This window comes from Actinia tenebrosa, unplaced genomic scaffold, assembly GCF_029948245.1.
Source record: "Actinia tenebrosa isolate PJP-AT-01 unplaced genomic scaffold, QUT_ActTen_1.0 PGA_scaffold4__44_contigs__length_22323623, whole genome shotgun sequence".
Classification (NCBI taxonomy): Eukaryota; Metazoa; Cnidaria; class Anthozoa; order Actiniaria; family Actiniidae; genus Actinia; species Actinia tenebrosa.
In genome coordinates this window covers 12,884,700-12,909,833 of record NW_028292581.1, presented here as the reverse complement: position 1 = coordinate 12,909,833, position 25,134 = coordinate 12,884,700, and the positions used below count along the sequence as shown (strand labels likewise).

General features: G+C 35.8%; 3 protein-coding genes across 3 annotated transcripts; 2 read left to right on the top strand and 1 right to left on the bottom strand.

The window, feature by feature from the left end:
• Positions 1-34: 34 nt before the first annotated feature.
• Positions 35-5,404, top strand: LOC116292054 (cathepsin L-like peptidase). Its single transcript, XM_031699293.2, has 6 exons — positions 35-137; positions 1,245-1,499; positions 2,372-2,569; positions 3,096-3,287; positions 3,924-4,195; positions 4,932-5,404. The coding sequence occupies exons 2-6, from the start codon at positions 1,263-1,265 to the stop codon at positions 5,029-5,031; spliced, it is 999 nt and encodes a 332-aa protein (XP_031555153.2). The 5' UTR covers positions 35-137; positions 1,245-1,262; the 3' UTR covers positions 5,032-5,404.
• A 334-nt stretch (positions 5,405-5,738) lies between these two features.
• LOC116292055 (5-formyltetrahydrofolate cyclo-ligase) lies at positions 5,739-12,510 on the bottom strand. The gene is made up of 8 exons (XM_031699294.2): positions 12,283-12,510; positions 11,225-11,314; positions 10,954-10,973; positions 10,316-10,428; positions 9,272-9,348; positions 8,114-8,140; positions 6,945-7,008; positions 5,739-6,428 (listed from the first exon to the last, which is right to left on the bottom strand). The coding sequence occupies exons 1-8, from the start codon at positions 12,397-12,399 to the stop codon at positions 6,328-6,330; spliced, it is 609 nt and encodes a 202-aa protein (XP_031555154.1). The 5' UTR covers positions 12,400-12,510; the 3' UTR covers positions 5,739-6,327.
• Positions 12,511-12,778: 268 nt separating this feature from the next.
• Positions 12,779-20,775, top strand: LOC116292060 (sugar transporter SWEET1). Its single transcript, XM_031699299.2, has 6 exons — positions 12,779-12,915; positions 17,150-17,227; positions 18,221-18,350; positions 19,099-19,260; positions 19,556-19,675; positions 20,114-20,775. Exons 1-6 carry the CDS (start codon positions 12,848-12,850, stop codon positions 20,237-20,239), a joined length of 684 nt encoding a protein of 227 aa, XP_031555159.1. The 5' UTR covers positions 12,779-12,847; the 3' UTR covers positions 20,240-20,775.
• The last annotated feature ends 4,359 nt before the right edge of the window (positions 20,776-25,134 follow it).

Sequence of the window (25,134 nt, the reverse complement as noted above, 5' to 3'; positions counted from 1 at the left end):
AACCAATAAGCGAACGCTTTGTCAAAATCAACCAATCACATCCAAGGTTACGAACATAACAACGTGCATTTTCTTCAACTTTATTCAGTTTATCCGCAGAAAACGTAGTTTTTGAGCCAAAATTACTCCTTAAAAGGGTAAGTTTTATGACATAAAAGTATCCTACGGGCTACTAGTTGTAAAGATAAACCACAATTGTATTAATTTTTATCAAAACTATAACATTTCGTCAATATTTTGAAGATCAAAATTCACGCGCGAAAACCGGCTTTTTTCGGCAAAACATTGAACAACCAAAAACATTTAATTTAAATTTACTATAAGATTTTCTGTATCGAGAAAACGAAAACACAAAACTAGTTTTACTGTGTTTTATTGACATAATTTTTCATTTATATAACATTGTGTTTTATTTTGACTTTATTAATCATAACTTCAAAGTTCCAGTACGAAACCGAAATGTTGAAAGAAAACCTTAGGGCGCGATTTACACGGAACAATTTTCTCTCCAACTTGTCTCGCAACGAGCTAAATCTTAATTTTTTTCCACTAATAAATTTGAGACCATTTATTAACTTAAAAAGATTGATTTTCCAAATTTTTAAGAAATATTTTGAAGCATTGCATCAGTCAGGATTTTTTTAGAGTAACGTGTGTGTTTAGGACATGATAAACATCACGTGCTGCATGAACACGACTACACGCGTAGGTTGTACATATTCCATGGTTTTGAATCTTTTAAAAAACAAATGAATTTAGATTAGAATTCTTCATAAGGATCAACATTTTTTCTAGGAAAAATGAAAATTGAATCTTAATTTTTTTCTTAACACCAACCACACCTTTTTTGTTTCAAATTTCATTTTCCAAACATCAAGCAATCGTATATTTGAAAATATGAGAAAATCATTCCATTTGTTCATAAATTCACTGAATTATCCATTTATACACTCATTCATTCATTCATACGCTCATTCATTCATTCACTCACTCATACACTTATTCATTCGTTCACCATTCATTAATTTATTCATTCATTCATTCACTCATTCGCTCTTTCATTCGTTGATCATTCATTAATTTATTCTTTTATTCATTCATTCATTTGATTGCTTGTTTATTTTAAAATTATTTATCTATCACTGATGATCTTTAGCTCTTCAGACTACTCTAAATTTCCTTATATATCTGTGAAGTGTACTGTACATTTGCAATTAACTTGCAATTTTATTTTTAACATCTAGAATCTATATAGAGAAAAAATGAAAAGCATTATTTTGGTGCTGTCATTGGCTGTGGTTGTATACAGCCTCCCCACACCAAATCCTCTTGAAGATGCGAACTGGAAAGCATGGAAATCATTCCATGAGAAGTCATACAAGAATGATGAGGAGGAGAAACTGCGAAATATGATATGGAAAAGTAATCTTAAGAAGATAGTTACTCACAATGAAAAACATCACAGCTTTAAACTTGCAATGAATCATTTAGGAGATCTGGTATGTATAAAACAATATTATAAAATAACGGATTGATTGGGAGCGTGTGCTATATGAGAGCACACAGCATGCAAACGCACTTTTAGTAGCATCATGCCTACAGTATCTAAATTACAGTGTTGTTGTAATTAGTATTTTTATTACTCATCATGCTTTTCAACACTTCTGGAGTGTTCTGCCAATCCCCAAGTGCTTTATAACTGCACACAATGTAGCAAGCAAGTTTCTTATTTCTTCAATATATTTTACAACCATCAACCTCCCTCCCCCTTCAACCCATCCCATACAGGGCTGTCCATCTCTCTCTCTACTATTTAATTAGTTATCCTTAATACATCTCTCCATCCATCTCACCCATTTATTGACCACCTACTGCTGTATCTGTCATGCATTTCTTCTTTCATCCAGACACTGATCTATTTACATTATTCAATCACTCTATTCTACAATGTACCAATTTTACATCTAGTTATTCATCTTTCTGTCCAATTATTATCCCTTCAATCCTTCCACCTATTCAAATCTGTTTGTTCATAGTAACCAATAGACCTTCCTCAAGAGGCAGCCATGTTGGGTGGCACAATATATTTTTACCTGGCTAGCCTCGTATTGAAGTGCTTTGGAATGAGTTTGAACGAGCATACATAAGCAAGTATATTCTCATACAAATAAACCTGTCTGCCATGTGACAAAGGTTTGTCAGTTAGCAAGATTCATTGACAATCCCTCATCTTCTAAACCATTGTATTATCTTCACTATATCAATCAATCAATCAATCAATCAATATTTATTACAATATTTATTATATATATATCCATGTACAATTCATGATTTTTTTATTAATAAAATTAATATGGTCATTGTATTTCAGACATCAAAAGAAGTCAAGCACATGTTACTTGGCTTCAAAGCAAGCCCAAACCTCCAAGGAAGTAATGGTCCCAAAGTGGTTACGTTTCTCGCTCCCTCCAACTTAAAGGATGTGAAGTCAATAGATTGGAGAACCAAGGGCTATGTTACGCCAGTCAAGAATCAGGGCCATTGTGGTTCATGTTGGGCATTCAGCTCTGTAAGTATCATACGAGTTAAAAGTTTTATAATTTGCACTTTACTCTTATTTCTTATTCATGGTGAAAATGTTCCTTTTTAGACTGTAATTTGGTTGGGTTTCAAAGTAAAAGTGACTAGGGATGTACAGTTTCATGAACTCAATGACATCATGGTTGTTTCAAATATATATGTTTGAGATGCTTTTGAATTTTAGTGATTGACATTAGTTTATGTCCATCGCAAAACAAAAAATCCTTGAATCAAGGGAAAGACCTAACTAGGCTAGTCAGTCCGCAGAACAATAGTAAAATTCAAATTGGTTGCCATCAAAATTTAGCATAAATTTACCAGGAATAAATAACTACTGTCCTATTGTGAAAAGCATTGAGACATTTGTATGATGCATTTCTAAAGAACTTCCTTATTATTAAATGTAGTCCGAGTAATTTGGCTATCAAGTGCTACCCTTATTGCAAAATAAGGACAAGGATAGTTAATATCTCAAACATGAATGAATTAATGAATTTCTGTCTGGATTATCCTAGACTGGTGCACTAGAAGGACAACACTTCAGAAAAACAGGAAAACTGGTGTCTCTGAGTGAACAGAATCTTGTGGACTGTTCCCACAAATTTGGTAACAATGGCTGTGAAGGCGGACTGATGGATAATGCATTCAAATATATCAAGGCTAATGGTGGAATTGATACTGAGCAGAGCTATCCATACAAAGCTGCGGTCAGTTCATGATCTGATAAGACTTATTATTAAACATTTTCTTCCTCTCTCGTCTCTCCTGTGATTGGCCAAGAACGATCGACCAATTCCTGTTTACAAGACATGATAAATGAATTATCTGTAGATTTTTCTGCATTTAAGGTCGTTATTGGTTGAAAAAATGTGCATTTATTATAAACAAAAATTTTTTTGGATAATTTTGTTTCACATATCATGCAGAAACCAAATTCGATTCAGTACTGTATATGTTTTGTAATATACTTAATCATATTTAACAATTAGTTGCCAAAGGGGAAGTGATTAACAGTTAAATATTCCAAGCCGCGAGTCTTTGAGTGGCAAGGTAAATATTCACCATAATCACTAAGCCTGAAGGGAATAATTGTTTTAGTATAATTTTATTCTCGGAATATAAGAGAAAAGACAAAATTCAGGATTAAAAAAAACCTTTTAGTATAATTTACTTCTGCTTTGGAAAATTTGAAAAACCTCATAATCACTGCTCCAGCGTTGATTATCGTCTCAGAATCAGTGGTCCCTTGAACAATCACAGCCCACAAAACTCTATATTCAAGTCTAGAATTTTAATAATGCTTAATACTAAGGGGTTATACCTGTTTATGTCGGCTTCCACAGGATGGCACCTGCCACTTCAACTCCTCCGACATCGGAGCAAAAGACGCAGGTTTTTCTGACATACCTGAAGGTGACGAATCTGCACTCCGAGCTGCTGTTGCCTCAGTTGGACCTGTGTCTATTGCCATTGATGCCAGTCAAAGCTCATTTCATTTTTACAGCAAGGGTGTCTACAGCGATCCCAAATGTAGTAGTGTTCAACTAGATCATGGTGTTCTGGCTGTTGGTTATGGGAATGAGGATGGAAAGGATTTCTGGCTTGTCAAAAACAGGTAAGGACTCAGACCAGGATAGATAGATAAATTGATTATTTAGAAAAATTCAGCACAACTGGCATGAGAAACCACAACTAATGCTAACCGATCCTGGGTGGAGGGCATAATGCCCAACAGTACAGGTTTTGCAACACAGTTGATGACAGCCGATAGATCAAATTAGAATTGCCCTAATTCACTATGACGTCACATCAAAACAATCTATTGTTTAAACGCAAAGGATGATGGTTGTTGGAGGGGGTCAAATCAACACAAATTCACCAAAAATAATCTAAAACCCGTATAAATCCACGTAGAGAAGTAGAGCTAGCAAACACTCAGAAAATTTTTAGTACATATTAACGGAACGCACATTATATCTGAAAACCAGGCCATTTTAGATTAAACTGTTTCACTAGGAGCAAATTTTGTTGAATTTTCTATTGGATTTGGCGATTCTATCCCCCACGTAAACAAGCAGTGACGTCATAGTGAAATAGGGCAATTTAGAAGTTGATTTTTGTGGAGGGAGGAAATACCGCAGAACCGAGATGAAAAACCTTGAAACACAGGAGAGAACCAACAAACGTTACTCTACCTGAATATTCTGATACAAAATAAAATGTAAAAAAGAGAATTTTTAAATGTGTGAAAACTGTAATCTCTTTTTATTATGAATAGCCTAATGAGAAAGCCTATGAAAAAATCTACTAAAACTAAGTCATTGTTTTTCTTTTCTTTTCTTTTCTTGCAGCTGGGGAACAAGCTGGGGAGAAGAAGGTTACATAAAAATAGCAAGAAACGACAAGAACATGTGCGGCGTTGCTAGCAAAGCCAGTTATCCTCTTGTTTAGTTCTTTCTTGCAATACTGTTCTTAATTAATTGAATATTTTTGTTTATAAATGCTAGTGTATCAAGTTTTTTTTGTGCATTTTGGACTTCTCTTTTTTGATAAATTAAAAAATTTCTCTGCAAGTATTTGACATGCAGTCAGTTGCATGTGAAATTTGTTGAAAGTTATTTAACATTCAGTCTCACTTGATATAAGATATTTTACATGCAGTTTCACATGGTGTAAGTAGTTGTAAAAGCATTTTCACATGCATGTGAAGCAGGGCTTGAAATAGAGGCCTGCCAATGGCCAAATGATAAGACAAATTTCAGGTTCGCCAGGTGAAAATAACGATGCACTACCAAATGAATAATAAAATGGCATGCAAAATTTACTGGAATGACCTCCTTTTACCATGCTCCTTTACTATGACAGGCTAAAAAAAGTTTTCTATGTCGAGCCCTGGTGAAGTTTGTTGAAAGATATTTCACATGCAGTTTCACATTATATAAGTAGTAAAACCATTTTTCTTTCCTTTTTTTGGGGAGAGGGAGAAAAAAAGAAGCCTTTGCCCCTAATCCTTTGATCTAACCACAGTCCATGGTTGTGGACAAAAAATCTGGTTTTGAAATCGGTTTTTTGAAATGAATTGCCCTATTTCACTATGACGTCACTGCTTTTTCATGTGGGGGATAGAATTGCCAAATCCAATAGAAAATTCAACAAAATTTGCTCCTAGCGAAACAGTTTAATCTAAAATGGCCTGGTTTTCAGATATAATATGTCTTAATATGTACTAAAAAATATTCTGAGCGTTTGCTGGCTATTCTACTTCTCTTCGTGGATTGATACAGGTTTTATTCTCTTATGATAATTAGATTATTATTTGAGTGTAACCCATCACAAGGAATATCTTCTTGTACAATATTACATTTTTTCTTTATTTATTCTAGTAATATTATTGAAAAAAAAGTCTAAAAATTTTGTCATTGTTGACAAAAGGTATTTTATAATAGGAAAGAATATGAGGCTAAAATTGCTATATTTACTTGTATGCGTATGTAAAATAATTAAAAATATCTTTCTCTGAGTGTCATGTCCTTTTTTTTATTATGAGAGAACTCACACTGCTGAAAATACCTCTAATTAATGACCTCTGAAGGCGACAAAACCTTTATATATCAGTACAATACGAAAAATCTAAACACTATTTCAAGCTAATATTTTTTATCTTGAGTGTTTTGAAATGATAAAATCAACCAATTTCCTAATGTTTTTATATCATTCAGATTATAAAATATAAAGCACAGATGTGTCTTAAGTGGATGAATCAGGTTGACAGAATAAGACTTTGTCCATGGTCATGTCTGTGTCTGTGATTGGAATAGAGTCATTGATCTGGCAGCTGAAGCCAAGGCCTGTTCATTGAAATACAAAAGATAAGATTGATCAAAAATGATGAGGAAAAGAAAGAATAATTGGATAAAGTGGATAGATCTAGATGGATTTATTAAGATAGGAATGCAAACATGCATAGATAGAGGAAAGATTAGGATGGATGGATAAATAGTTAAAGAAGCAAAAGGACAGGTTATGAGTTGTTTAGAAGCTGATTTAAAAAAGAATGATTTGGTGGGTGGGTGGACTTACAAACGGATGGATGGGCAGACGGATGGATAAGTGGATGGACAGATGGGTTGGTGGATACATAGATGGTTGAATTGATTAACCAATTGATGGAAGGTCATGAAGCTGGATAGAAGAAGGACAAATGGAAGGATTTAGTGAACTGTTCCTAGACTAGAGAATGACTCAATGGACAAACAGATGTATCATTGATAAAAAAAAAAAAGAATCTGTAGTATGCAATAACTAGTTTCTATCCTTTTTCATGCTCCAAGTGTAGATGTTTAAAAGGCATTATTTATAATTACCTATAAGGTAAGGTTTTTGGTGGGACATTTCAATGCATTTCAATATATATTTATCATAGTATCCCTGCAAACAAACATGACCAAAGCATGAAATACCTTAGTAACACATGTAATATTTCAAAGCTGACAATGAGGACTGGAAAGGATTTCAAGTCCTCACATATTAGTTCCAGTCCGAGGCGCAGCCAAGTACTCGAACTAATTCCAAGGACTTGATATCCCATCCAGTCCGATTTGGAGGCTTTGAAATGGCTTCTCATATTCATTGATTATTCAGGAAGTTATTTGTTTAGGATTGAAAGACTTAAGGAACAGATATGTCCCTGAACTGAATTAATTTTGATCCAGTCCAAGGTCATGAATAAAATTAATTCAGTCTTTTCATGTAAGTAACATCATATAAGGTTTAACATGATAAGGTTAACATGATAACATGATAAGGTTTCAAGTAACATCATGTGACCCAAAAGATAGCCCATTGATTGGCTGGATTACTCATGAATTATTAATGAGTATGAGAAGTAAGTATATACTTTGTCATTTATACAGTAGCATGTAGAGCTACCCTTGGTGTGGTAGGGTCTGGAAGCTGAAGGGGAATGGGAAAGACAGTAATGCACCTCAGGGGAGGAGCAAGGTCTTGGTTTGCCCACCAATACACTTGCATACAAATTTCATCTTTATAGGTTTCCTGCCATATCCACAGGCTTAGGGGTTTTGTTTTGGGGGGGAGGGGGTGGTTACCCCTTAGCTACACCACTGCCAAGGGTGGATCCAGGGGGGGCAAAGGGAGGCTGAAGCCCCCCTCAGCAGAAAAACAAAACAAAACTGAAGAATTAGATGCTTTTTTTATTGTTTTTCATTGTGTTGATGGAAGAAACTCAATTAGCCCCCCCCCCCCCCCCAAACTCAATTAGCCCCCCCTTAAAATTTTGGCTGGATCCGCCCTTGACTGCACCCTCTCCTACCAAGACCCCCTTCGAGACCATCCCACAGAGGGCTGCTACATATACAGGTCATTGACCCTCAGCTGCTGTTATCAACAGGTCCTTAATTGTCATAAAATCAAGTACAAAAATGTTGAAATAGAGAACATATCAAATAATGTAATATTGATCAACTTGTGAACAATCTCAGGAAATATCTTGAACATCCAAAAAAATAGTTACCTTTCCCCTGCCAAGCCTGTGACCATCCTGTGTAGAAAAGCAAAAAATAATCTTTTTAGTTATTGGTCGAATAGTCATTTTGGTCATCACAGTATTTATAACTATGCTACATGATAGTTACAGTATCCAATTATACTCAGTAGAGTTCAAATATCATACTAGGAAGCCTGCAGTGAGTACAACTACATATCCTGCAATCATATTTGTACCTTATTACATTTTATTTTGCATTGTATAGTTAAAACTGGTTTTTAAAAACTAGGTCAAAGAAAAATATTCTTTTTAAAGCCTCCTTTTTGGAAAAAGTGAACTCCATTAGATAATAAATAACTAATTAGACATCTTAGGTTGCCATACAATTGGATATTAAATTTTACACTTGTCTTTGTATTTTGTATTGCCCTGAAGGGCTCTACAAAATAGTGCAGGCTAAAATGTGTAATAAAATATATTTACATTGTTTGTTGGTTTTCCTCCCTCCACAAAAATCGATTTCATTCAAAATTTCAATTCAATCTTTGGAAATAATCTCTTTAGGGTTAACTTGTTATATCTCCATTCAAACTATGTCTTCAAGTCCTTGGGGGTGAGGGTTATTCTAAGGTAGTAAAAGTATCAGGTATGCTCATTGTAAGTCTTGGGAAGATCCTCCAATCACCCCCACCCTCTTTTGAAAAGACTTGCGGTATCTCTTAGGGGTGTTTTTGAGTCCCTTACCCCCCACCCCAGCCCAGGGGGGGTGGGGGGGAGGGGGTACTCTCCTATCTTCGCTATATGGGTACGTGCCACCAAACAGGGTATGGTTTTCAGCGATTCTGCTCTGGAACAGGGTATATAAAATTGCGCTTGCACTGGGACAGGGTAAATGAAATCACGCTCTCTCCTCTCTGGAACAGGGTATCTATTTTTGCAATACAGAAACAGGGTATGGTTTTTGGTAGTGATCTTACGCTGGAACAGGGTTTGAATTTCAGCGAATTTACTCTGGAACAGGGTCAGGGTTCAGAGGGCTCAGCGGCACATCCCTACCCTAAACGGGCAAAAGTACCCCCCAGGCACCCCAGGCTTCATTTGCAGGGTGCAATAGTTTAATACATCTGTTTTTACAACTGGACTCAAAACCAATAGAGATAAATAAATATAAACTTTGTGCATTACCCTAGTGAATCCTAGTCCAGGTACAACAATCAGATCAAGTCCACCAGTTAACAAAGCTTCTTCCCTATCATCATCATCTGGTTGAATGATAAATTGGCATTAGAAGTTACTGTTAACAGAGCTCCTGCTTTATGGCTGGGCATGATGGACAGTCACATCAAACTGAACGACATGCATGTGACCAGTCAATGTAATCTATCGAGAGAACTGCTAGCCAATGCCGAAGAGACTTTTGGACAAACAAGTGCCAATAGACTTTTTGAGAGTGGGCATAATGTTTTTCCATTTCAAACCATGTGTTATTCTCTTGAGAAATTATATAAAGATTCTTTTATTGTTTGATTTGTATCCATAATCATGTGTCTTCTCATATATGTGCAACCATTAAACATAGGAATCATACTCTATAAAAGGAATAACATGGTCTGAAATGGGAAAACATGCCTTAGTCAAAAAAGTATATTTTTGAACAGACAATTGTCCATTCATCAAATTTTTATATCCCAGGGCCCAGTTGTTCAAAGCCTGATTAGTGCTAATCGTGGGCTAATTCTTAACAAGACCTATAGAGTTAATCCTGGATTAGCACTAATCCAGCTTTGAACAACCCGGCCCTGTTGAAAATCATAAAAATCCAAAAACTTATCATGCAGAATCTCCAACTGGGACCTGACTCTCTCTAACAAATTAGACAATCATTCATAAGGTAGACTGAAAACAAAGCAACCAGGTTTCAGCCAATCAGCAGGCTATATGAAACAATAAAATCAAGATCTGAATACTACATCTATAAAACAATTTAGATGTTATCATCAATTGCTGACATTGGCAATAAAACATTGACTGAAGTCAATAATTGCTTCTTATTCTGCTCTGTCCAATATTGGCTTGAGTTTTCAAATTACATCGTAATTTGTCAACTTTCTGAAACTGGTGTCACTTACAGTGTCTCCACAAAAATAGACCTTGAAAAAATTGGTTTAACCAATAATACTTTTTTGCTTCTTGTTATATTAATTTATTAAGTGTTGCAGAAATACTGACCTGCATGCTGAGGAATATTCCAAGGTGTAATTGGCAAAGTGGACACCTCTTCAAAGGAATTTAGTCGCAACATATCCATATTAGAACCAACATATCGAGGAATAAAACATTTCCTGTGGGCATTAATTAATATATATTCATACATAAAATGGTGCGCGACTCTCTATATACTGTGATATAAACACGATGGGAGCTGTAGAGCAAGAGAGAAGTCATAGAGAAACACGAGGCATAGCCAATTGTGTTTCTTTGACTTCTTGAGTGCTCTAAAGCTCCTAGAGTGTTTATATCACAGTATATAGACACAAGCGGACGTTTTATATCGCTTTTATGAAATATTTTTGAATGATTTCGTGCGAGTGTGTCTCTGTCCTCTGATATAAACATGGTAGCCAGCCAATCAGCGCGCACGTTATATCTCAAATATTTTATAAACAACAATAGATAATTCCTGCAATTTTTAAAATGCTGAGTTTGGACACTGGAATCAGCGCTCTTGCTGCTGTCAATCAAAGGGAGGATCACTTGTCGTCTTTTACTCTTACTATTATTTTCATTCAATGGATCAGAAGCAGGGAAAATTCTTATTGAGACAGTCAGTTGTTAGCATCATGGTAACTGATCATTTTGATACACACCTCTTAGAATCAAATATGTCCTGGAAGACAAAAACATATTTAATTACTGCACTATTTACATTGCATAAAGATGTTTTGTTCAGTCCCAGTGCACATGGAAACTATTTGTTTTTCTATTGACAGGCCCTATTATGGCAGTGTGCCCTGTTGGTATATAATATTTAATAATCATAAGTAATAGCATGACCTGTGGGTGTTTAGTGATTAAAATTAATGTCCCTGAAAGTTGAGGGAAGTGTTGTTGAAGTCCCAACACAGTAGGTGGACTGACCTTTAAAATCAAGTCAGTGTTGACTTCTGATGGCATGCTCAGGTAAACTGAGATCCTGCTACTTGATTTATACTCTTCTGTAGAGAGAAGCTAAAATACAAAGAACAGGAGGCATGTTATAAATGTGTATAGTGTGGGCATGTAGAGGGGTGGGCAGGGAGATTAGTCAAAGTCATTTCAAAACCATAAACATGTTGCATGTTACAAATTTACAAATACAAAGAATAGTAGGCATGTTATAAATGTGTAACTGGTCTGTTAATCATGTTTGGATTAAAGAAACTTGTTCTATTTCTCAAAAATGTGTAACTATAGCGTGGGCATGTGAGGGGTGGGGTGGGGCGGTCGGGGAGATCTATCAAGACAAAGTCATTTCTTAACCATAAAACTGGTTTGTTTTAATGGTTTTTTTTCAATTTGAATTTACAATCAATAACATGCATTCATTAATTGTTGTTGTTGTTGTTATTGCCTGTTACTAGTTTTTCTTTTCTTCTTCTTTTTTTTTTTTTTTTTACAGACCTCTCCTCCTTTACTATTTACATGACATTTGAATGTTTTTTTAATGTTTTCCGTATGATATGTTCTTTCCTTACTATGATACTTTGTATTTAATATACATCTATTGAGGAAAAAAAAGAGAAAAAAATAGTGATGTTTTTTATTAAATTTAATATTTTTTTGCTATTGCTGAACACATTGCTAGTTTTTCTTTTTTCTTTTTTCTGTATTTTCTTTATTTATTTTTTATTTTTTATTTTTTTACATTGTTGCGACCATGTCGGTGCCAATCAACAAAATATTTCACATAAGCATCCATTATTTTTGTTAACTTCAACAAGATGCATGACCACCATATTTTTGTCTTTTGACTCTCTTTGGAATCCATGCTATCAATTAAAGGGTGTATTTTACCAAACTCTCTTTCACTCTTTAATCAAATGAAACGCAGTCCGAATTTTTCGTATTCTTTTCTTTTTTGCATGTAAAAATACCACTGAACCCATGCATGCAGCTAGCCGGCAAAGCAATCATAAATTAATCCCTCGTCACAATACCTTTTCACAAATTAGCTTCGACTCCCGAGCTCTTGACTCTGCAGACATTGCAGAAAGACGCTTCTTAATTTCACGGCGAAGTAGCTTCTTGGCTTCAAAAACGACTGCTTGTGACATCTTGGTGTGTGGTAGCCGTATTACTGAAGGAAAGTATAACAAATACTCTAAAAAAAATGCAAAAAAAAAAACAATCTCACCACTCAACCATACCACAAGCTATTTTAGGTAAGAAATTCAATAACCGACAGGCGTTATTCGTATCTGCTAAAAACCAAAGGTAGCCCAAACCTTGCCCAAACCCCACTGCAAAACCAAACGCACCACAAAACGACTAAAATACAGTTATTTATCTCAAAAAATAGAAATCATAGTACATGCATCTATTTTATACTATATTTTTTATTTTATACAAACATTTTGAGATGCTGTGATATATGATTTTTACTTTAGTGGGCCAGACTAGAACTTAGTCTTCGTTTCGACACACGGTCACAATACAAAATGCGATTGATTCAGTAGCAACGAAAACTCACACTAACAAACATTTTAAAATAACTTTAATCTAATGGATTCAAAACTTATGATATCCTGGACAGCAACCCTTTCACAGGCTGGTCTACTTCTTACTGGAGCGTAAGTAGACAAGAGTTTTTGTCACTATGTTTTTAAAACTGTACTTCCGTTCGACAAATGTATGCTTACGTGTACCTTTGTTGTAGAGACGTTCGATCGATAACAACGTAAATAACACTATACTTCTATTTAGACGTTTTTCAGTAAAGATCAGCGTTTTATATTTATTTACTTATTTATTTATTACCTTAAAAACAAATTTTGTTGTTTTAAAGCAGGTTTTTTCGGTCGTCCTGCATTTTATTTGACGTCTATTAAAACAGATTATTAAGATTACGAAAGATCAGTAAAAAAGGGAAATTTATACTTTAGATATTTATACTTGTTTTCAATTTTGATATGTTTATTTCTTTCTGACCTTTACTAAACAAACTTTCATACAGATGATTTTTAAGTCATAAGTTTGTAGATCGTATATTTTTATATATATTGTATCATTTTGATCGTTTCATTTTAATGCACATCATATATATCCATGAACCATATTACTAGCCAGAGCAGATTTTGCTTGACTGTGAAAGGCACAATTCCATAAGCGTGTGGTGCTGTGACTGTGATGCTTTCTAGAAATACAATATAACCTTTCCCGAATTTGCTTGACGAATAACAAAACAATGGTTTCAAGTTGAGGTTGAACTTGATGAATAAAAGAATCGAGTTCAGTCTCAATTTCAAACCATTGTTTAGTGGTCATCCAAGCGAATTCAAGAAAGGGCTATTGACTGATCTTTTTCTCCAGCAATATGATTAGTCTGACGTATCCATTGCCATGTCATGATTGTATTTGTGCCATGAGATTTTCATTTGCCAGACCAATCAAATTGCAGCGAGAATAAAATCAGTCGATCAAAATTCTAGAAAATATCATGGTCATGGCAAGGCAGACATATGGCATGAAAACTGCTAATAAATGGTTGTTTTGTCCTGGGCTCATGGTCTGCAGTCCCGGGGGGGGGGGGGGGGGGGTACTCCGCCAGAATTTGGGTAGGGGTGTTCCGCTGGGATTCTGAAAGGGGTACCCTATTTATGACAAAAAAAAACAAATTTGTAGACCATGTTCATGACAAAAGATATAATTAATTGCACTGAGTTCCCGTTTCAATTATCGTGTCATCTCGCGTATCGTTTTTTTTACGACCATAATAACCAGTTTCGGTCAATACGAAAGTAGAAACCCTGAATACGTCAGGAAACTCAGGAAGAACTTGGAACTTTAGTGAAATTGCATACCCTGTTTATGAAAAGAAGCTCGAAAAACCATACCCTGTTCAGCGGATCATCCCCGTATTGTCCATATATTGGAGTACCCCCCCCCCCCCCCCCCCCGTCTGCAGTCCAATACAATACAATACAATACAATTTTATTTGGCACCTTATACTAATAGTACATGAGTGTTTGATTCCAAATATATTATAGGTATATATATATACTATGTATTAAGTAATTTTCTTAATTCATTTTCACGTATCAGCATACATTGATGAATGTATGCTGATATGGCTCTTTGTAGAGACGCTGATTTTGAATTGATTAAGAACATAAAACGACTGTCAGCGCTCATATTGTTGAAATTAATGCTGGTGTTTTTTTCTATGAACTCTCTTAAGTCGTTTCTATGAGAGTCATATAGTGGACACCAAACTAGAAAGTGTTTTTCGTTTTCTACTCCCGACTTACACACTGGGCAAATCCTTTCATCGTAAATGAGATAAGGCCTCTTATGCCTCCCCGTTTCTACTTCAAGCTTATGGTTACTAATTCTTAATTTTGTAAGCGCCACTCTGTGCTTAATATTGGTGACTTGACTTAAATATTCTTCAAAGTTATAATCCGTTTTGAACTGACGAAAGACTCTGAGTTTATTTTTATGTCTGTCGTCTTTCCTTTCATCATTGTGGAGATTACTCCATAAAATTTGCCTCTCAATGTCATATATTCTTTGGGTTATTATTTTTCCATATTCATACCATCTTGGAGAAAGTTCATTTTGTTTCATCCAAATTATCCCCAATCCGAGTTGTTCTAAAGTAGTTTTAATTTTTATGCTCCAAAAGGCTTTTTTAGTTTCATTTTTAATATCTTGGTAGACTTCGGCTGAAAGTTTTTTTGGGTGTAGTTCCGACTTTATAATTTTATGCCAGAATTTAAAGCTTTTACTGCATGCTTTGCATTTTAGCGGAAACCTTCCTAACTCAGCTCTGCATGCAAGGTTACTAGCATTCTTTGTCACCTTGAGGAGCATTTTGCAAAATTTCAAATGAACAAGTTCCATGGGCTCTTGGTCTTTGGTGCTTAATGTTTCGATACCCCATATCTCACTTGCGTATAGAAGTATTGGTGTAACAAGCGAGTCAAACAGTTTTATAGTTAATTTGATATTGGATGTGAAAAATTCACCCATTTGTTTTTTCATCTGAAATAGTGCCTTTAATGCAGCTTTTTTTAATTCTTGTTTTGCAAACTTAAAGTTTCCAAAGGTTGTAAAATTTAATCCTAAATATTTATATGATTTAACGTTTTCTAGTTTAGATTTGTTCAAATAGAATTGGAAGTTATTCATTGTCTTCCCTGTATTATTGAAAACCATCACTTTTGTCTTTGTTATATTAACTGTTAAGCCTGATTGTTCACAAAATGCCTCTAGCTTGTCGAGATATTTCTGAAGCCCTTTAGCAGATTTAGAGAACAGAACCAGGTCATCTGCATATAAAAGAGTACTAATCGGTTTGCCATTCAACATTACATCATTGTTGTTACACGAATTTAATGAGTCAGGCAGATCGTGAAGATATAAATTAAATAACGTAGGGCTCAGCATACAGCCTTGTTTAACACCCATATAACAGGAAAATGTCGGAGAAATGTGTCCATTTACTTTGATTGCTGATTGATCAGTGGAGTACATCGATTGTATCACTCTTAGAAAATTTCCATTTATACCAACATTTTCAAGTTTTGCCATTAATTTTTTCCTTGGGATGCAGTCAAACGCTTTTTGAAAATCTACAAAGCAGGAAAAAAGGAAATTATTTTTCTTCCGTGGCTTACTTTTAACATATTTATCGATTACGGATTTCAGAATAAAAATACTATCTGTTGTTCCGTGCTTTTTTCTAAACCCACCCTGTTCCTGTTTAATTATATTATTCGTAGTTAGGTAATCATAGAGCCGTTTGTTAAGTATTGCCGTAAAAACTTTGCCAATTGCAGAAAGGAGTGTTATTCCACGGTAATTTTCAGCTTTCGTTGGATCGTCCTTTTTATGCAATGGAACAATATATCCTAGATTCCATGAAGAGGGAAACTTTCCGTTGTCTAGGATTTCATTGAAAATTACCGTTAGGTGTCCTTTTAGTGCTTCCTTTCCCGTTATCAATAGCTCATTTGGAATATTATCAGGGCCGGGAGCTTTATGTTTCTTTAGGTTACTTAGAACTTCATATACTTCTTGATCTGTAATGGAAAAATCTAATTCCCCTTGACTTTGCGACTGTTCTAAGGTCTCCGTAGTATTTACTGCAGATGTCTGGGAGCTATTAAGCGTCTTGAAGTGATTAAATAAGTCCTTTTCGTTTGCTCGACAGGAGTTTGCATTTTTTGCTTTGCCTACATTAAAAAGTTGTTTCAAAGACTTCCAGGTGGATTTCGAATCTTTGAGGTCAAGGTTCATTAATTTTGAATTGAAATATTTGTTTTTCTTACGTCTACACATGCTTCGAAAGGACCTTTTATGGGTATGTAGATTCCTACGAAGTTGTTCATTATTTGGATTCCTACAAATTTGTTTTCCAAGAGATCGAAGATTTTTCTTTTCGTTTTCACATTCTGAATCAAACCACTTTTGTGAATCTGTATTTTCTTTAAATGCTTTAGTTTGTTTAGTTAGGGAACAAAGACCTGCTTCTGTTCCTATGCTTGTTAGGGTTTCAGTAAATGCCTTAACCATTGAGTCTACATTATCTGCGTTTTCTATTGATTCGCGTAGCGTTGCTTGCATTTCTGTAGTGCTTAAAATGTTTTGTAATTTATCGATATTTCCAGTATGCCACTTTAAGCTAGAAATTGTCGAAAATTCCCTATTTTCTTCTCTTTCTTTGTTTCCACTGTTTTTGGGGTAAAGTTGGATTTCTATTCTATTCTATTTCTATTCTAGTCCATACAATTACCACAGGGAGCCCAACTTTGAATACCCTGTTATTAGAATTTTTTTTTTTTTTTCTTTTCTGAATTTAGTCAAACATGTTTAAGAATAATACGTAATGGAAGCACTGGAGAAGTGGCATTATTCCCATTCCTTGCCTGTTGCTTAAGGTTAGTAAATTTGGTTGGATTCACGCCAATGTTTTGAACTCCCACAGACGTTTAATGGTAGATCTGTTAATAGGTGACTTATAGTGCACCTATAAGTGGCTTTGTGGGGTCGACCCCCGACTGACCAGGGAGATTGTAAAAATTCCTAAACAATGTTGATCATTTTCAACAGGGGTAGGGAAGTTGTTCTTTTCAATGTCCCCTGGCCGAGGCATTCAGTAAATCTACAATCTCCCTCATTTTGAATTGGTTGAAATTATTATTGTAGTTTGAAAATCTGAACTCAACACATAACCATGTGGTTTGCTCGATATTTCAAGTACTTTTTCATTGAAAAGATTGGGGGGAAAACTCTCATGAATTGAAGAAATCACATCATTAAAGTAAAAAAAATCAAGTTACCTTCGAATTCGTATGTGTGAAACAACAAAGAATGTCAAAAAACATACTTCACAGTCTCTGCTTTACAGTGGAATTCTCACCTCGTTGTTAGCCATCTTGACAAGAGGCATCTGGGTATTGGCAAACATTAGGTTACCCAGCCCAACCAAAAACGTCTCAAAATTTTTAAAATCAGGAGCTATTTCTTTAACTAGAGAGGAAAATCAATCCCCCTGGTAACCTCTGCAATGAAAATAATTCCATTACAATCCCCCACCTCAGTTTTTAACCACAAAACCAATGTCGCAAATTTTTCCAACCCCAGGGGGAGTAACTGGATCCTCCTATATTCTCCCAACCATCTCCCTGGTCAGCCCAGGGGTCGACCCAAGGGGAAGCCGCTGATAGGTGCATAAATGAGGCTTGTGCAAATGAATCTGTGGTATGCATCAAACACAAAACTCGGTTTTATTATGTGGTTATTCCTTGAACCAAGAGGGTCATGCAGGCACAAGAAAATATAGTCTTCTCCCAGCCCCCTCCCTTTGCATGAATAATGACTAGTCACTAATACGGGGGTTTGATGTTATATTTTTGGTTTGTTTTAAACAGTTCTGTCCTATGGACAAAATATGGTCTATTACAAGAAGATTTCCCAATCACATTAATTAGTTGTGCAGGAATGATTTCACAGAGTATTTATATTTTAATTTATTATACCAATGTCAACGCAAGAGATAAGGTAATGATATCAGCAGATATTTTAGTCATAAAAGACCATGCAGTCATTTAATATCTTCTCTCTTGTCTCTTTGTCTATCCAATCATTTTTCTTTTCTTCTGCTCTTTGTTTCTCTTATTTCCTTTCTCTACCTTGATTGCTACCTTAACCCTGCAGTTTCCCTAACTTCCCCTAATTTTTATCTTTTCCCTTTTTTTATTCAGGGAAGGCGGAGCAGGTTTTTGATTGGGGGGGGGGGGGGGGGCTCAATAGTGACATTGTATGGCAAGGTGGGGGGGCTAAGTTTAGTGAAAATGTATTAAAATTTCACAAAAAGTGGGGGAGCTAAAAACCCCCCCAGCCCCCCCAGTTCCGCCGTCCCTGTCATTACTTTATTTTATTCTACTTTCCTTGCCATGGTTTCCTCTTTTCAAACTTTGATTTTCCTTGCAGTCTATTCGATTTTCATTTCTTTTTTTTCTTTTGACGTGTAGCATTAATCATTTAATTAAGTGATAATCAAAAGTTAAGAATTCAATGGAATACTTGATTCGTTAATTCATTGATCATGCTCTTTCTTGGTATTGCAGGGCATCTGAGCTCGGAATACAATAAAACAATAGCCAAGAACAACAAGTTTGAAGCTCAACAATACCCTGCAATACAAAAAACGGCATCAAAGAATACATACATATTGAAACTATTAAAAAGGAAGACCCAATATTGTTATGTCATTAGAATAACTTTTGTTTTTTAATTTTAACTACAGAAAAATATCAGTGTCAAGCTACTGTTGGCCTTCTTGACAGTGACGTCAATTTTAAGTTACATAAAATATTATGTTGAAGATGTGGAAACAGCTTCAATGCATCTTGGATTTGTATGCAGTGGATTCTCTGTTGCAGTATATGGTTCTCCTCTTGTATCTCTGGTATGATTCGTTCGTATATCCATGCATTTGTCCGTCCGTCCGTCCGTCCGTCCGTCCGTCCATCCATCCATCTACCCATCCAGCCATTAATTCACCCAGCTATTTATACATCAATCTATTCTTCCATCAATCCTTTCATCCATCTTTCCATCCATTCATTCACTCCATACATCTACCCATCCATCCATCCATCCGTCTATTCATGCATCAATACATTCATTCATTTTATCCACCCATTCATTTCAATTTTTCTCTAACCTAAACATTTGCTTATCAAGTCCTCCTCATTTTTCAGGCAACAGTTATTCGAAAGAAGAGCACAGAATGCTTAACATTTTCTCTTTGTATTGCAAACTTTATTGTGTCCCTGCAATGGCTAATGTACGGACAGATTGTACAAGATAACTTTATTAAAGTAAGTAGATTTGAGTACAGTCAATTGGAACGTCGATGATACGGTGGCCATCTTGGATCGCAAGACGTTATGGGGCGTCCTGACAATATGGCCGCCGTATCTTCGAAGCAGTCCATTCAGCGTTGTCATCGACCGACTCAAGCCTACAAAGTGGAAGTTGTTAATAGACTTTTTTTTAGCTTGGGCGTAATGTTTTCCCGTTTCAGACCACGTGTCTCTCTCTTGAAAATAAGATTCTTTGTTTGAGTTGTATCCATATTCATGTGAAATGATACTCTTGGGAATGAGAGGTGGTCTGAAATGGACAACATTACTCCACGACGAATAAGGTCAAATTGGCATCGGTGCAATCCACTTCATGAGGGAGTCATTTCCTGATTTTTTACCTAAATCTCTTCGGAGGGAAAAAACTTACTCATTATATTTTAACTCTTTCAGATACCAAATGGAGTGGGAGTACTACTGAGCACAATCCAAGTATCACTTTTTATCTGCTATCCATCAAAACCTCAAAAAACTATCACATATACTCCTGGCACCAAGCCCTCCAAACTAGAAATATAAATAAAACGATCAAGATTGGACTCGAGATCACTAATCAGACAAAATGCTAAGAGACGACGTCAGAAATAACTGATTGTGGCTCTCGCTTTAACAAAAAAACGCGGTTTTCTCGTTTCCTTAGGGTTGATCAATATATCAGGTGAAAAAGAAAGAGTCAAAAAAGAGTGAAGTTATTTTGCACTTATAAAATGTGAAGAAAAAAACAGTTAACGGCTGCTCAGCTCGATTAGTTTGCTATACTGAGCAGCTATTACCTGAATCTTGGCTATAAACATTAATGTTGTAAAGCATAATTTGATATACACCTACTTGCAAGAACGTTGTCATACGATATTAGAACAGTAATTTAGTGAAAAAGGAATACATTAAAAGACAAAAGAAAATGTTCAGCTTCAGTGATCTTCTTTTGTTTCTTAATGTAATTCCTATCCCACTAAATCACTAATGTTCTGTATTCGTATGTCAACGTTCTTGCAAGCAGGTGTATACACATATATATGTTATTATTATTGGTAATAAAGATACTTGTTGTTGTTGTTGTTGTTTAAAACTACTAAGGAACGATACGAGCATGGCTTTGATGGTCGGTACGCTATCTTTTATGCCATAGGTCCATAGTTTGAATCCTATCTTATTTTTGGTACTCAACCTCGAGAACAGTTTATTTCGTCTAAGGCCTCGTCTACACGTATCCGGAAATTTTTGTATCCGCAAATTATTTTTTGCGGATACGAATATGTTTGCGTCCACACGCAGCGTATTCGAATCGTTTTCGAATCGTTTTCACTGTCCACACGTATCCGGAAATTTCTTGATCCGCCCTGATGCACGCTAATGCCTAGTCCCTTTGACAGATAGTTTTCCTTATTGAGCATGCGCAAAATCGTGTTTACGTCAGCGTATTCAAAAATTTGCGGATACGACCGTCCACACGTAAATCCGTATTCGGAGCGTATTCGAACATTTCCACTCTGGAGACCGTTTTCGAAAATTTCCGGATACGGATACAAAAATTTCCGGACACGTGTGGACGCAACCCGTATCCGCAAAAAATGATTTGCGGATACAAAAAATTCCGGATACATGTGGATGGGGCCTAAACATTTTTAAAGATCAAATATCTCACAGCACGCATTTAGTATTATTGAGTTAGAAACGTACTGTACTAGACATAATGTGACGTCGATTTGTATCCTTTTGTACCTTCCATTTGGCTTTATGTACTATAGTTATTTTGTGTGTGTGGGAAATAATAATAATAATAATAATGAAATTTGCATTGTCACTCCAGCACTAACAGTCATTAAGATAATAATGAATTATTGAGCACCGTATTGATGGTTTTCAACCATTCCCAAGAGAATTAAATAACAAAAGACACGGCGGCCATGTCGGAGGATATAACAAAATAATTCATTGACAATTCTTTTGTTAAGTTCCTCCTACATGGCCGCCGTGAAGACCATCAATAGGAACATCAACCTTTAAATCTCGTGCGATTCTCTGAAAAACTCTGTGCTGAACCAAAACAGGGCACGGTTGTAACTCACAGATTGAATCATAATTAGCGTGCTAAGTTTTGCGGTGGAAGGAAAACCAGAGAACCCAGAGAAGAATCCTTCGAACAAGGGGGAGAAGGATCAAACACACTCAGTCTACTCTATCAAATATGATGCCGAGTCTTGGAATGGACCTCCTCGGCTCGGACGTGATGTTGTCCCATTTCAGACCACGTATCATTCCCTAGAGTATCATTTCTTTGTTTAACGGCTGCATAGGAGAAGACACATGAATATGGATACAACCCAAACAAAGAATCTCATTCTCAAGGAAATGACACGTGGTCTGAAATGGGACAACATTACGTCCAAGCCGAGGAGATCTATTAAACCCGAAACACACTCAATGTACTCAAATATGATGCCGGCCGAGTCTTGTAATTAAACCCTAAACCCCAGAGACGAGAGGCAAGGGCAGTACCACTATACCACCCTTGCATGACTCCCAGTCGGAATGAAGGATAGCGGGACACGAAAATGTTTTCATTGGCCGATAATATCACGTGACTACTAAAAATTAATCATGGTGCAATTTTATTGTATGGCTGCGCGCAACAGTATCACCCGGCGTTAATACAGTTAAAACCATATACTTTTACCGGAACCTATTTAAAACTCAGATATAGTGGCCACAGTACTTTGTCCTAATCGATTGTGTACTATATAAGATGAACAGAATTATGTCTACAAGGCAACGCATTTCTGTCTCCTAAATACTGTAAAGACTAATATATGGGATGATATTAGACCAAGCAAGGGACATTCAGTCTGGGTATCTTATAGTCTTATATAGCTTTTGGAGGAATTTTTCACTTATATCAAAACATATGACGATAATCAGTAAGTACGTGCCGAGAAGACGTCAATATTGAATGATTTAAAACCTAGATCAAAGATCGTACGTATTTCTGTTATGCGAATTGCTTTTCTCCTAAAAGTTATAATCGTTAATTTCACACTAGAACTGAATAGATGATTTATGAGAATTTTTGTAAGATAGCAACTCCGTTTGATAGTATTTGTCGTTTCTGCGGGTAGATTTAATAATATCATCATCGTTCAGGTTGATCATCGCGCGTCTGACCATTATTATTATCGTATGCACATGGCGGCTTGTGTAAAAGGTAATAAGATAAGTGTTGTAATGGGAGGAGAATAGATTTGTCGAAAAGATTTGGAACATAAATAATGAGCTCACACTAGGTGCGTATTCTGCATGAAAGACAAAAATAAATCCAATCTTCTCGTAAACTCAGTTAAAATTAAAGTTGGTTTACACAAAATTGGAAAAGGAAAAGAAATCAGTCATTCAAATGAGGCAGGACAAAGAGAGGTTTACGAGGTCACGTTCTGAAGATGCCGTAGCCATATTGTACATGCAGTTGTGGAGGTTCAGTAATGAATCTTTCAAGAAAAGGTCATCAGTTTTAATCGCAATATCACTGAACGACAGACACCACAACAGCAGAACGGATTAACATTTGGAGGTGATGTGAATGATCGATTGCAAAGAGCTAGTATTCATCATTGGTCTGTCAGTTGTAACTCTTCATCCAGTTGACATTTCTTGTTTGAAAGTATATCATTCACTTCTGTTGACGGTCAAAGGAAGACACGTATTGATCTCTTTTTTCTGAAAAAGCCCCAGCTCTACACACTGTAGATTGATTATCTAGTGACTATGGATATTCTAAACTCTGAGTTACACAGAAAAATCGTTCTGATAAAGCTCCACAAAACGTCAACCAAAGGCGCAGCAGAAACAACGCAAAGTGACTTTGCATCTGGCTGTGAAATTTGGGCCGAAGAGGGGAAAACGCCAAGGGAAATCCATCTTGGCGAGGATGTAGCCTTTATGATTCGTACACCAACAGCTGATTTACTTTATCTAAGCATCTCTGTGCTGGATTCTTCACAGAATGAGATGGAAGTTTCATTCCGCTGCAAGCAGGAAAATGTACATGAAATATCATTCTGTCCACAGTCTACTGGAGAATACAGGATGATAGCGAAATGGGATGGGAAGTGGATTAAGGGAAGTCCATTCCAAATAGCTGTCGCAGAAAAACTCGAGATCATGCAATAAGAAGCACTGTCAAAATGGTCGAGGGCTGATTCTCATTATGTACTGACTGCGGGATATATCACAGTAGTGTATAAAGCAGTTGGATTTCTTTTCACGGGAATAGCCGGTTATGATTATGTTAAGCTCAAGGTTAAACCATGATAACATAAAAATACCTTATATACTTTGATGTGCATATTTTAAAGTGCCCATGACACCTGGGTGTGATGTCATATGTATGAGGCACCATTATAAAACTTTTCTGGGGCAGTAAAACATCCTGTATAAAACATCATCGTCTAGTCTCAGGTTTACTAAGGGTTCATTCTCTACTTTCACATCCCCATAATGCTTTGCGTCTTTTGGGGGTAACCAATCAAAAAACTGTCCCAAATTGAAAGGTTTCTTGATTGAATTTATAGTATACCTGCTTTTATCCGTACAATACTGATTATCAGTTTATCCAAGTTATTTTTGCGTGTACAGATTATCAAGAGTTTTGGTCTTACAGAAAATGTATTGACTTACGAAAAAATGTTTAAAATATACCTGAAACGTCTTCAAGCTTCTATCTTTTTCTGTTTTTTACTCCTTCATTTTATTTTTGGATACCAAACAAGGTATTTTCAACATTGCCTGATCAGGCTTCAGCAAAATAAGTGGGTGTTTACCCTCTGGTTACCCCCCAAAGACGCAAAGTATTATGGGGATGTGAAAGTAGAGAATAGAAAAGTCACATTGCAAATTTGTTTTCTCATGTAGAAATCAGTGATTCAATTTAATAATTATGACAAATAAACTCAAATGCCTTCTATGATTTCACACTCTTTGACATATTGGATTTAAACCATGCTCACTCAAATCATGTAAAAATATTTTACCATTCAACTATTTTCTTCGTGTATAATCAATGCTGAAAATATTGATTTAGGTGTCATAGACACTTCAAAATATTCAGTAATGTTTACTAAGTGAGTTTTCTCGTGTTTTCTCACTAGTTAAAGAAGAAATTAAAATTCCCATCCTATATTGATGCATAATTTTTGATAAAGCGAAAGAAATACTCATTCTTTAGACAACACGCGCGTCAAACCCGCGCAAAGCGGCAGGGTAACTTTTAAAAAAGGTAATGATAAAAAGGTAAATTATACACCGTCAAAAGATGAAAAAACTTACTGACGTTTCGGACGCTAGTCCTTCGTCGGAGTAAAAGAGAAAGAGGTGGTAGAAAGGCCAGTGTATATATGATAGAATAAGACAAAAGAAACCAA

Bases quoted from the DNA above. Each gene is read 5' to 3' on its own strand.
- LOC116292054 (XM_031699293.2), top strand. From the start codon at position 1,263: ATGAAAAGCATTATTTTGGTGCTGTCATTGGCTGTGGTTGTATACAGC. The intron at 1,500-2,371 runs GTATGTATAAAA...ATTGTATTTCAG, and splicing joins TGAATCATTTAGGAGATCTG to ACATCAAAAGAAGTCAAGCA. The intron at 3,288-3,923 runs GTCAGTTCATGA...CGGCTTCCACAG, and splicing joins GCTATCCATACAAAGCTGCG to GATGGCACCTGCCACTTCAA.
- LOC116292055 (XM_031699294.2), bottom strand. From the start codon at position 12,399: ATGTCACAAGCAGTCGTTTTTGAAGCCAAGAAGCTACTTCGCCGTGAA. The intron at 10,429-10,953 runs GTGTGTATCAAA...TAATGCCCACAG, and splicing joins GACATATTTGATTCTAAGAG to GAAATGTTTTATTCCTCGAT. The intron at 9,349-10,315 runs GTCAGTATTTCT...TCATTCAACCAG, and splicing joins GAATATTCCTCAGCATGCAG to ATGATGATGATAGGGAAGAA.
- LOC116292060 (XM_031699299.2), top strand. From the start codon at position 12,848: ATGGATTCAAAACTTATGATATCCTGGACAGCAACCCTTTCACAGGCT. The intron at 17,228-18,220 runs GTTAGTAAATTT...TGTTTTAAACAG, and splicing joins TTCCTTGCCTGTTGCTTAAG to TTCTGTCCTATGGACAAAAT. The intron at 18,351-19,098 runs GTAATGATATCA...TTTTAACTACAG, and splicing joins ATGTCAACGCAAGAGATAAG to AAAAATATCAGTGTCAAGCT.